This window comes from Leptodactylus fuscus, chromosome 1 (assembly GCF_031893055.1).
Source record: "Leptodactylus fuscus isolate aLepFus1 chromosome 1, aLepFus1.hap2, whole genome shotgun sequence".
Taxonomy (NCBI): Eukaryota; Metazoa; Chordata; class Amphibia; order Anura; family Leptodactylidae; genus Leptodactylus; species Leptodactylus fuscus.
The window spans coordinates 143,481,678-143,494,343 of NC_134265.1; the positions used below are offsets into that span (position 1 = coordinate 143,481,678).

The 12,666-nt window shown below is 40.4% G+C and overlaps 1 protein-coding gene across 2 annotated transcripts in view; it reads left to right on the forward strand.

Annotated features, from left to right (window-relative positions):
* TUT7 (terminal uridylyl transferase 7) overlaps positions 1–9,043 on the forward strand; it is a 40,923-nt gene extending 31,880 nt beyond the window's left edge. For both annotated transcript variants that reach the window (XM_075277889.1, XM_075277897.1), the window contains 9 exons: positions 238–315; positions 1,072–1,249; positions 1,941–1,988; positions 2,068–2,159; positions 2,927–3,042; positions 3,437–3,750; positions 3,878–3,954; positions 6,123–6,180; positions 8,165–9,043. In XM_075277889.1, the coding sequence (XP_075133990.1) occupies positions 238–315; positions 1,072–1,249; positions 1,941–1,988; positions 2,068–2,159; positions 2,927–3,042; positions 3,437–3,750; positions 3,878–3,954; positions 6,123–6,180; positions 8,165–8,232 (1,029 nt within the window). In that variant the 3' untranslated portion in view covers positions 8,233–9,043. The remainder of the gene's footprint in view (positions 1–237; positions 316–1,071; positions 1,250–1,940; positions 1,989–2,067; positions 2,160–2,926; positions 3,043–3,436; positions 3,751–3,877; positions 3,955–6,122; positions 6,181–8,164) is intronic.
* Positions 9,044–12,666: the final 3,623 nt, after the last annotated feature.

Below are 12,666 nucleotides of genomic sequence, written 5' to 3' on the forward strand. Positions count from 1 at the left end.
TTCCTTCCTATGCCTGCGTTACAAATTGGCTAGTACAGTGTTTGTGGAGAGGGTATAGTCCAGAATCAGAGCCGATTTATTTTATTTCTAGTGTCAGTCTCCTAGGGGTCGGGTCTATACCCATGTTGTTTTGTCTCAATAAATACAACAGAATACAACAGCAAAAGCATTTTGCAATGAGTTCAAAAGTCTATTTTGCATTTGTAAACCTTGTTTTTTATTTCCTTCTATTTTTAGATCTACACTAATGGCTGTAAGCCTGAAATACTGGTTGATGGCTGGAATGTGTATTTTTTTTCCCAAATAGAAGATCTGGTAAGTATATGCTCCCTTTTTGACTTTGTGGTGAGCTTATCTTTAGGAGCTGCATACATTACAAAGGCCCATTTCCTGAAAACAATTCATTTAATCTTATTTAAGCATTTTGGACTTGTCCTAATTGTAGATCATATTATAACAAAACCGCAAAATGTAAAAGACTGATGTACATGAGTTATAATATCCGTTAAATGGAGTCTATCGTCAGGAAAGACATTTTAGGCTAATCCCTGTACCTTATGCCTCGCTCTGAAGTCTGAATGGGGCGAGCTGGATGGAAACTGACGTAGACGGTACACTAGTGGAGAGAAATTAAAAAGAGCTGAGGCAGGTTTTTTTGCAGTTTTGCCTCCAATAAAAGTTTGAATACATAATATCAAAACATGGCATTGCCTAAACTGGTATAAGTAAAAAGTACATCTGGCTGTACAAAAGAAATGTCTTATGCAGAAATATAAAAACATTTATGGGTGTTTTTGTATCGCTGTAATCCTACCGAATCACAAAATACAGGTAACATGACATTTTGGCTGCATTGTGAACTTTGTAAAAACTAGGTCTGGAAGAGAATTGTACAAAAGCCATAATATACCCAAATGTTATCCCTATTTTAAGGCTGATTCCTAGAAGCAAGATGGCGATCTTCTTTAGATATTACACTAGCAGATCTTTGTTTACATTGTGTTTGCACGTCTTCACTTTCAAGTATTGCACTTTAAAATATTGTACTGTTTGTAACTTTTTGATTTTTAGCCAAAGTACTGGCCAGAATATGGAAAAAATAAAGAATCTGTTGGCGAACTATGGCTGGGCCTCCTTCGCTTTTACACTGAAGACTTTGATTTTAAAGAACATGTCATCTCAATCAGAAAAAAGAGTTTGCTGACCACTTTTAAAAAGCAGTGGACTTCTAAGTATATTGTCATTGAAGGTAAGTATACATTTAGATTGCTACTCAGCGATGTGATTTACGTCATTCTAAAGATATGTGTATTTCTTAATGAGAACATGAGGAGCACTGTTTTCTGTGGAGAGATGTTTATCAGGTCATCCAGTGCTCTTTTGAGGGGGGAAAAGGCGGCGTCTGTAAATAAGCTTATATCCTAGATGTAACCCAAGCCTGTTTTAAAGGGGTTTTTCTGGATTTACATATTAACATAAACTGTCCTTTATAAAGAACCTTTCATGTCCTCAGAGATGGACGCTATTATATACCAATACAAAGCTGACTGCACTAAATGCAGTACACTTTTCCACTTTGCCGATATGTGCCTGAGTGCCGCATATATTGCAGTTGTTTTCACCGCCGATATATGCCCACTGTCAAAAGGGCAAACAATGCAACCTAGCACCATCACTGGGCTCTGGGGGAAATGATACCCCCACCCACAGTACTCCTTCATAGCCTTGGAGGAGGGCTAATTCACATATAGATAGCAATTTCTGCTTTTTATACTTGCGTATTCCTATAAAAATTAAATAATTCAGAAAAACTGTTTAGTTGTTAAGACCTCAATCGTTGTGGTTTACTGCTGAGCTGAATTTACTGGCTTTCGTGTTGTGTATCTTTTGTATATTATGGAAACTACTCATTGTCATGTTTTTTGCTTTTATGACAATAGACCCCTTTGATTTAACTCACAACCTTGGAGCTGGATTATCCAGGAAGAGTAAGTATTTGAACTATGTGTATATTGTACCATATTATCCTATATTGGAAGTGACATAAATATTTATCTATCTCCATAGTGACAAATTTTATAATGAAAGCTTTTATCAATGGAAGACGTCTGTTTGGCACTCCAGTGAAAGGAATCCCTAAGGAATATCCATCCAAAATGGTATTTGGACATAATTATAGCAGTTTCCTGATTGTTGGAAATGTGAATTATAGTCTCCGTGTGTGTGTGTGTGTGTGTGTGTGTGTGTGTGTGTGTGTGTGTGTGTGTGTGTGTGTGTGTCACGCCTACTTTCTAAATGAAATACTGTAGCAAAAATGTATAGTTACCTATGTCCCTGGGACAGTCATGTGACATTCCCTCCATTTCCCGGCCCATTTTCTGATACTAGGAAGAGTCTTCATATCTGTATCAATGGTACAGGGTACACCCTCCTGTTCCTCCGCCATGCCCTGCACCTGGAGGGGAATCTAAACCCACATGTAGTTAGTATATATTTCCAGTATCCTTTAATAGTAAATCTGACACCCAGCACGCGTTCTCCACTTGCTCCTAATGGGGAAGTGGTGAGGGCGGCATAGAAGTGTCACACATTTTATACGCAAAAACTTGATTTGTGCAAAAAATGTGAAACCTTTTTATACCTTTATACAACTGAAAACTGCTGTGCAAGGCATAATAAATCTGCCTCTAGCATAGAGAAAAATGTGAATTACTGTTGGAACTGAGAGATGACAAAAACTAATAATAAATGCAGAATGCAAATCAAATAATGGCCAGAAATTAGGTTATTCCTCATGATCGGCAATCTAAAGCTAGCTGACTTTGCTAACAAAGTGCTTTTGGCTAATTACAAACCCCTGTCCATTATAAATCATGGAAATTTTTTTTTTTTTTTTTTTTTTTTTTTTTTTTACACCTCTGGATAGGAATATTTCTTTGATCCAGATGTCTTGACTGAAGGAGAAGTTGCTCCAAATGACAGATGTTGCCGCATTTGTGGCAAAATTGGACACTTTATGAAAGACTGCCCTATGAGGAGAAAGTAAGTAACTCTTTTGTAGCCTGTTTTTGGGAGATATAGAATTATTTTATTGTAGTCTTTTGGCACAGAAAAGTAAAGAAAATATAACTTTTTTTTGTGTGTATTTTTTGACGATATTACACAAGAAATTACTGCTTTTTATAGTGTGTAAGTTTAGATTGTAGTAATGATAGGTTTATTTTCATATGGCTGGTGAACTATAATGAAATTGGTAGATGGTAACACTGTACAGAAGAAAAAAAAAAACTACGATCTGAAAATAAAAACTAATTAGATAAAAGTGATATATTTCACTGCTTTTAATAAAAAATCCTGCTGATAATTAGTCCAACCAGTTCTGATTGTTAGGGGAAAGAAGAATCGGACATTTTTTTTTTTTTTTGTGTGTTTGTAGAGTTAGGAGGCGAAATCATGAAAAACCTACAAACCAAAGATATGCAGACCAGCGAAGACAAAGAAAACCAGAAGATAAGGAAATGAATAATAGCATGGAAAGCGATGCCTCCTATTTGGATGGAAAGCTGTGCACCCCACCCAAGAAGCCCCATCAGGGAGCCCGAAGCACTATTGAAACCGGCAGAGAGAGGACACCAAAATATTCAGGTGAAAAGTGGAGGAGACAGGAGGAATTGAGGGAAAAGCGTTGCTTTATATGTGGAAGAGAAGGTCATATCAAGAAAGAGTGTCCTCAATACAAAGGGTCTGCAAGTAAGTGTGCCATAAGGCAACTATACAGCATATAAGTGCTTTAATTGGAAAAGGTTTTTGTTTTGCTTGTGTTCAATGAGTTTTATACTAACTGGTTAGTTTTCTACTGTTCTTCCTTTTATAATAGGTAGCCCCAAGTCTGATGCACCATTTGGATCTCCATCTGCATCCAGTCCACTGAAACCCCAAGGAAGGTTTATCCAGGTAGCCAATCAAGCTGATATATTGAGGGGGAACAAAAATGGGAAACAAAACTGTATTGTGAATGCAGTTCTAATCTATGGGGGCTCCACCACTGGAACCACCATATTGTCTGAAAATTAAGTCCCTGCAGAACTAGTTTAACACTTCATCTCCTACAGTGCTTTCATCTGTGCAGTTATCTGCAGTATTGCCCCATTCAGGTAAATGAAATGGGGCATTTTTATTCACAGCTGCATGACTGGGAGCACCGTAACGCTTAAATGTGCAGCTCATTCATTTTCATGATTACCGTATTTTACGGACTATAAGGCGCACTGGACTATAAGCCGCATTGCCCATGAGCGCCTTATAGTCCGTCTCAGTTCATATATAAGGCGCACCGGACTATAAACCGCAGTCCGGTGCGCATTATATGTTATTGAAAGCGGCGGCACGCAGACTTTGCCAGTGGCCGCTTAACCCCCCGCGTGCCAGCCGCTTCTATTGGAAGCGCTCGGCAGGCGAGGAGGGGCTCGATCAGCAAAATCATGCTGATAGAGCCCAACCGTAAAAGTTAGATTAAACTACCCCCCCGTTTTAAAGTAAAAGCCTGAAATAGAATGTGAAACTTACCGAGCGGTGCAGGGTGGGCGGGCATTCAGGCCTCCTCTTCCTCCGATGTTCCGTCCTCCTCCTCCGCCGCTCGCTAACTGATAATGGCCTGGGCGCATGCGTAGCCGTAGTAGAAGCATTATGATATTGCGCATGCGCCCCGGCCATTATCAGCGAGCGCCGGAGGAGAAGGACGGAACATCGGAGGAAGAGGAGGCCTGAATGCCCGCCCGCCCGCCCTGCACCGCTCGGTAAGTTTCACGTTCTGTTTCAGGCCGGCGTGACAGCAGGGCTGCCGGACACTTCCCATTCATTTCTATGGGAGCCGGCATGCGAGCGCTCCCCATAGAAATGAATGGACTGCTTTTTTCCATTCATTTCTATGGGGAGCGCTCGCATGCCGGCTCCCATAGAAATGAATGGGAAGTGTCTGTCCATTCATTTCTATGGGGAGCGCTCGCATGCCGACTCCCATAGAAATGAATAGGAAGTGTCCGGCAGCCCTGCTGTAACGTCGGCGTGTACGGCTGTGATACACGCCGGCGTTCTGTAGTGGGAATGCACCCTTACGGTGCCTTTTATGTATGTATGGAAGTGGCACGCAGACTTTGCCGCCGCTTCCATCCATATATAAGCCGCACCGGACTATAAGCCGCACTTACGATTTCTGAGGAAATCGTAGGTTTTTATGTGCGCCTTATAGTCCGGAAAATACGGTATGTTTCAAACTCTTATTTTAAACGTGATAATGTTTGTAAGGCATAGCATGGATTTCTGTTAACATCCTTCTATATGCTGTACATTTGCTGACAACACTCATTTCTTGATCGATTCAATTTTACCAGGAGTGCAGGCACAACACTACTCTGGGATCACAGCTCTAAAGAACTAGGTCCCATTCATGGCTGCAACTGAATGAGAGTGGGCCATGCATGTTCAAATCTTTGTATTCACTTATATGGGACCTCTGAAGATGGCCAAGTTTGCCTGCCTATGCCACTATTTTTGGAAGTCTCGTACAAGTCAATGGAAAGGCTTATGTATGCACAGTCCTCTGAACATGGACCTTTTCTCTAAACTGATTCTGCTCCCAGAGGGAACGTGTGCTTATGGGATATACTGTGGTTGTAGCCATGAATATCCGTATTGGAATACTGCTTTAATCTCATCCGTATCCATACAAAATATAAGGAAATGACACTTATTTTGAAGTCTGTACACATGTTTATTCATATTTCTCTGGTGAATGGCTGTTGCGTGTACGCAAAACATGTGACCTATGTTAAGATGCTTTAGGGTATAGTATAAATTAGAATTGATTTGCTTCATGCTTGCACGGTTGTGTATATTTTTATGTCATTTGGTAGTGAGCAGAGTGGAGAAGCAGAATTGCTGGCATTCAATGGTAGTATTGTAGGTGGAGCATAGCAATCTGCCTTCTGAAATCTCTGCATTCACTAGCTCATTTATATGGACAAGCCCTTAGAAAAAGGTCCCATAACTCATTTTGAAATCTGTAATGTTCAGTTTTATTTGTATAAAACAAATTGAAGGCTAATGACACTGCAAAATTTCAGGTAGTACCACTGCAAGATGACAAAAGGAAATTGAAGATCTCTTTCAGTCCTCAGTCAGGTAACATTTTTACTGTAAGCTATACTGTTCATTGTTGGTGGGATCCCAGAGATCGGACATGTATCACTATTTGTGGATACAAAATCTTAAAACTTTGTTGGGAAAAATAAATGTGTCCATCAAGCCTAAATTAGAAGTCCCCAGATTTGATGCAGATAAAGGCAAATAGCCCTGTAAGGTGGATACCAATGGCCACATGTTGCAGAGAAGTTGCGTTTTGTTTTTTTGCAGATTTTTGAGGCAAAGGAATGCATTCAGCAAAAGGGAGAAGTATAAGAGCTTCTTTTTTATATTTCTCATTCTGAAGTAACTTTTGGCTTTAGCTAAAAAAAAAAAAAAGTAAGCAAAATCTGCTCTAAGGGGAAATATACCATTCTGGTTCCAAATGTGGCAATCAGAAAAATCCCTGAACTAATCCCTCTCATCCCCAATAATCAATTTCATTTCTAATTGTTAGAAAAATAATGCAATTCGGTGGTATCCAATTATTTATGTCAATGCCATTATCTAGCCCTTTTTAAATGCTAACATAGTATCCACCATTAGTATTCTTGGGGTAGGGCATTCCATCGTTTGACCACTGTAAAGCACCCTTCCTTATGGATATCTAAATCCACATTTTTCTACACCACTGGCCCTTTGCACGGTTCTTGAAAGAATAAACCATGTACCTGTTCCTTGCATTGATCACACATTTTATACATGGGAAAACTGACAAATTAGAGACTCTTATTAGCAAGCTGGTTTTTCAAGCTTTATGTAAGTTACCTACCATCCGACTCCCTCTATAGTTTTCCAGCACTCTGATATTGAGGGCTGCTACTTTTTCTCAGGCATTGACATCATGTCCATCATGTCACATGGCTATGCTGCAGCTGAGTCCCATTCAAATGAATTGTGCTGAGATACCAAGCACAGCCCCTATACAGTGTTGTGCTTGGTAAGTAATGACGAGGCCACAGCAAAAAAAAATATTAGTCCCAAATTACCCTTTTAAAGTTCTTCAGCTGTGAATAAGTAGCTTATTATTTGGGCCACAAATCCCCCTATCCTTATTCCCCCATGTCTCTTTGTATTTCCACCTCTTAAAGAGGACCTTTCATGTCCTCCTGCACATTTGGTTTTATATACTGCTAGAAAGTTGACCGTGATAGTGTGAGTCCCCCGACAGTCGTCCATAGACTTGCGTCATCACTGGGCATTTAGGAATGCTCCCACACCCTTTCCCCCGACAGTAGATGTCCATAGACTTGCGTCATCACTGGGCAGTTAGGAATGCCCCCGACCCTTTCCCCTCTGACAGTGCAGGGCTATGTTAGGCTGCGTTCACTCAGTTTTTTTTTGGTCAGGAAACTGCCTCAAATTCCTCCTCCTAAAAACACCTCACCATAGGACTGTATGGTGAGGCGTTATATATATATATATATATATATATATATATATATATATATATATATATATATATATATATATATATAAAAAAAATTATGTATTGTTGATGGGGTGGGGGGGGGGCATTCCTCACAGCCAAACTAAACTGTTAAACTGTTAGGAACGCCCTTCTCTCCAGCCCTGGGGTACAGAACTGAACAGCTGACTGAGCTTTTTTTTTTTTTTTGGACAGATACAGAGTCCTGCATGTCCGACTTTGTGTCCATTTGAAAAAAAAAAAAAAAAAAAAAAGGTTTCCAAGCAGAGACTCTGCATACGGACACTGGCAGTTTGCTTTAAAAACCTATTCAAATGAATGGGTTTTAAAACTGACTGCCGGCAAGCCGTCCCCTGTCCAGTTTCCCCAAGAATTAGGACGGAAACACGGCGGTCAGACAGAGGCGCAAGTGTGAACGCCCCCTTATGTGTATGGCCAGCTTTTCATTACAGTGAAAGAGACTGCTGGACATTCTCTTTCCACCAGCAAGTAGTATAATAGATTTGGTTCTTATACTCCACCAGTTGAATTTTTTTTTTTTTATTTATTTTCCAGGCAGCCTTTCCGCTAAATACATGACTCAGGGAAAAGCCTCTCAAAAGAAGCCACACCAGGAATTTTAAGGGTGGAAGGTGGAAGGACACTGCCAGAGATGGAGCCCTAGGCCGTCCAGGAATACGCCTCTACTTTGTTATTTTTATTTTTTTTGGAACAAACTTGCGTTCGGAAAAGCATCTTTGTACAAGAAGCAGCAGCAGTGAAATATTGGACATTGAGAATAAATGGATTTTCTTTTTTTAATTTCAAAATGAAAATCTAAAATTTAGAAACATTGTTTTAATGTAAAACTCTTACCTTGGGCACCTTTTCTTAATTTATTTTATTTGAGCGTTTTAACTAAACATCCTCATAAATCTATAAATTTGTATACCAAATTGGAGGATTATTAAATTATAATTTGAACTTGATGCCTCGTACCCCCCCCCCATCATTTTAATTGCAGCAGACATATTAATCTATATATGGTTACCCTTGTAACTAAGATTCTGTGTTTTCTTTTTACAGAAATGAATATTTTTTTGAGAGGTAAATTATATTTATTGATTGTGTCAGGAGTCCTTGTATAAAATTGTTTAAACAATTTGTGAACCGCTGCTGTATTTACAAACATGATTTTATTATAATTATGTCCAGCTGTTTGGAGTCCTCTTTATGTGTAAATACCTCATTGGATGTAATGCTACATCTACTGTTTTGTTCTTTTATTGGCCAGCATTTATGTATGTTTTCAACATCGTCCTGAGAAATGGCTCTTGATGTATTGCATGACATTTGACTTTGAAAGCGGGTTGTTCCAGAATTTTGCTGCTAATGTCCAAAAATAAGGAAAGAGGTATGTAGTTTTATGGTGATAATAAACAGGAGGAAAAACAATGACTTTTTTTTTTTTTTTTTCTAACTCTGGATATACTCTTTCAAGTGGTATTCCCATCTGCAAATTTATAGGTATATGATGTGCCCTACAGATGCTGGTCCCACATCTGTTCCAAGAATTGGAGTTTCCTAACCCTACTTTCATGGTAAAAGGAGAGGTGGCCATGTATGTGCAGGTCTATACAATTATTTGTATGGCAGTTACAAAAATAAGGGTTCCTGCTCTGCTACTTTGGAACTCCTGTTTTTGAGATAGATGTGGGTCCCACATTTGGGATTTGAATCTTTCTGGCAAATCCTTTGGTTACACCAGAAATGCCCCGTGGAAATAAGGATAAACTTGTTTTAATCTAAGCGCAAAGTTCTACAGTGATTAACTCACTTTATTGTTAAAAGGTTACTCTCAATATTTATGCCATATTTTGGGGATGCAGATTTCGCCTCTTTGAAGCCATACCGATATGGAGAATAGATGATTTTTTGGGGGGCACAAAAAAAGTAGAAGTAACATAAAATAACATACCGTATTTTCCAGACTATAAGGCGCACATAAAAACCTACGATTTCCTCAGAAATCGTAAGTGCGCCTTATAGTCCGGTGCGCCTTATATATGGTTGGAAGCGGCGGCAAAGTCTGCGTGCCGCTTCCATACATACATAAAAGGCACCGTAAGGGTGCATTCACACTACGGAACGCCAGCGTGTATCACAGCCGTACACGCCGGCGTGACAGCAGGGCTGCCGGACACTTCCCATTCATTTCTATGGGAGCCGGCATGCGAGCGCTCCCCATAGAAATGAATGGAAAAAAGCAGTCCATTCATTTCTATGGGGAGCGCTCGCATGCCGGCTACCATAGAAATGAATGGGAAGTGTCCGGCAGCCCTGCTGTCACGCTGGCGTGAAACAGAACCCTGAAACAGAACGAGAAACTTACCAAGCGGTGCAGGGTGGGTGAACGGTGCAGGGTGGGCGGGCGGGCATTCAGGCCTCCTCTTCCTCCGATGTCCTGACCACTTCCTCCGGCGCTTGCTAACTGATAATGGCCTGGGCGCATGCGCAATATCATAATGCTTCTACTACGGCTACTGCGCATGCGCCCAGGCCATTATCAGTTCGCGAGCACCGGAGGAGGAGGACGGAACATCGGAGGAAGAGGAGGCCTGAATGCCCGCCCACCCTGCACCGTTCGGTAAGTTTCACATTCTGTTTCAGGGTTTTATGTTAAAACGGGGGGGTAGTTTGATATAACGTTTACGGTTGGGCTCTATCAGCATGATTTTGCTGATAGAGCCCCTCCTCGCCTGCCGAGCGCTTCCAATAGAAGCGGCTGGCACGCGGGGGGTTAAGCGGCCGCTGGCAAAGTCTGCGTGCCGCCGCTTTCAATAACATATAATGCGCACCAGACTGCGCCTTATAGTCTGGTGCGCCTTATATATGAACCGAGACGGACTATAAGGCGCTCATGGGCAATGCGCCTTCTAGTCCAGTGCGCCTTATAGTCCGTAAAATACGGTAAGTGGATAAGGCCATCAAGTCCAACCTAAAAACCTACTAAGCTTATCCAGAAATAACTAATTTAAAGAAAGACACATATGACTTATGTCAACTTTTTTTGCTGCTACACATGGAGGTGTACAGAAGTCATTGGAAGGTTGGTCCTAAGCTGTGTTTTTTTTTCAAATTACGTGAATGGAGAGAAACATACATGCATAGCCACTTCTCCGTTCATTTTCTGCCATGATGTGATAGGGGGCACCAGTTTTTCACGCTGGTGATGATTAGTGGTCTGAGCCAAATCCCCTGTTAGGTTGGGGATCCACATTACGGAAACATAGCTTTTTTTTTTTTTTTTGCAGATTTTGTTTTGGGTTTTTTGAGCCAAAGCCAGGGTTAGATTGAGCAGAAGTTTAAGAGCTTTCTATATATTTCTGATTCCATTTGTAGCCATTCTTGGCTTTGGCTCAAAAAAATGCAACAAAAAAGCTGCGTTTCCGCAACCTGGGGCCTTAGCCTTTAATTGTTTGTTTTTGGTTTTTTTTACATAAAATGCATTCCTTTAGGCTGCAGGTTTATAGTGTCAATGTTGCCACATTTTAATTAGGAATTTGTAACAAATGTTCTATAGTGAGCTCTGTTTTAGTAATGTCAGGAATCGCCAAGACACAAACTCCAAAAACCAACTGTACAGCATGTAATAAATGCAAAAAATCTTTATAAATTACATGTGTAGGGGCTGTCTAACATAAGACTTCACTTTAAGACTTAATTTAAAAAAAATGGAGTTTTTAATGGATTTATTAATATTCTGATAGTATCCGTTGTTAAAATCTTGTAGCGGACACTACTGATGGTCACCAATGCTCCCTATATTGCCCCCACATATTGCCTTTTACTACACCTTCCTCAGGGTGAGTTAGTGATAATATCCCACAATTACCACACTGGGAGATTGGTGTAAATACTAGTGAGTCCAATGGCACATCCTCACTGCACCTCCTTCTTGGAAATTGGTGAAGACACTGTAAAAATGTCAATTGCAACACTTTTTGTAGTAAATAGCATTTAAAAGTCACATCCCTGGGGGTTGTAATTTGTCTTTTATGCCAAAAGACTGGTTTAGAGTCTGACCCAAAGAGTTGGACAATCATATGAGCTTGCATTCAATTACATTTTCTGGATTTCTCCTTTCTGCTCAATCTACTCCTGGTTTTTGCTCAAAAACCCAGCAAAATACAGTCCTATGAAAAAGTTTGGGCACCCCTATTAATCTTAATCATTTTTAGTTCTAAATATTTTGGTGTTTGCAGCAGCCATTTCAGTTTGATATATCTAATAACTGATGGACACAGTAATATTTCAGGATTGAAATGAGGTTTATTGTACTAACAGAAAATGTGCAATATGCATTAAACCGAAATTTGACCGGTGCAAAAGTATGGGCACCTCAACAGAAAAGTGACATTAATATTTAGTAGATCCTCCTTTTGCACAGATAACAGCCTCTAGTCGCTTCTTGTAGCTTTTAATCAGTTCCTGGATCCTGGATGAAGGTATTTTGGACCATTCCTCTTTACAGAACAATTCAAGTTCAGTTAAGTTTGATGGTCGCCGAGCATGAACAGCCCGCTTCAAATCATCCCACAGATGTTCAATGATATTTAGGTCTGGGGACTGGGATGGCCATTCCAGAACATTGTATTTGTTCCTCTGCATGAATGCCTGAGTCGATTTGGAGCAGTGTTTTGGATCATTGTCTTGCTGAAATATCCATCCCCGGCGTAACTTCAACTTCGTCACTGATTCTTGAACATTATTTTCAAGAATCTGCTGCTACTGAGTGGAATCCATGCGACCTTCAACTTTAACAAGATTCACAGTGCCGGCATTAGCCACACAGCCCCAAAGCATGTTGGAACCTCCACCAAATTTTACAGTGGGTAGCAAGTGTTTTTCTTGGAATGCTGTTTTTTTGGATGCCATGCATAACGCCTTTTTGTATGACCAAACAACTCAATCTTTGTTTCATCAGTCCACAGGACCTTCTTCCAAAATGAAGCTGGCTTGTCCAAATGTGCTTTTGCATACCTCGGCGACTGTTTGTGGTGTGCTTGCAGAAACGG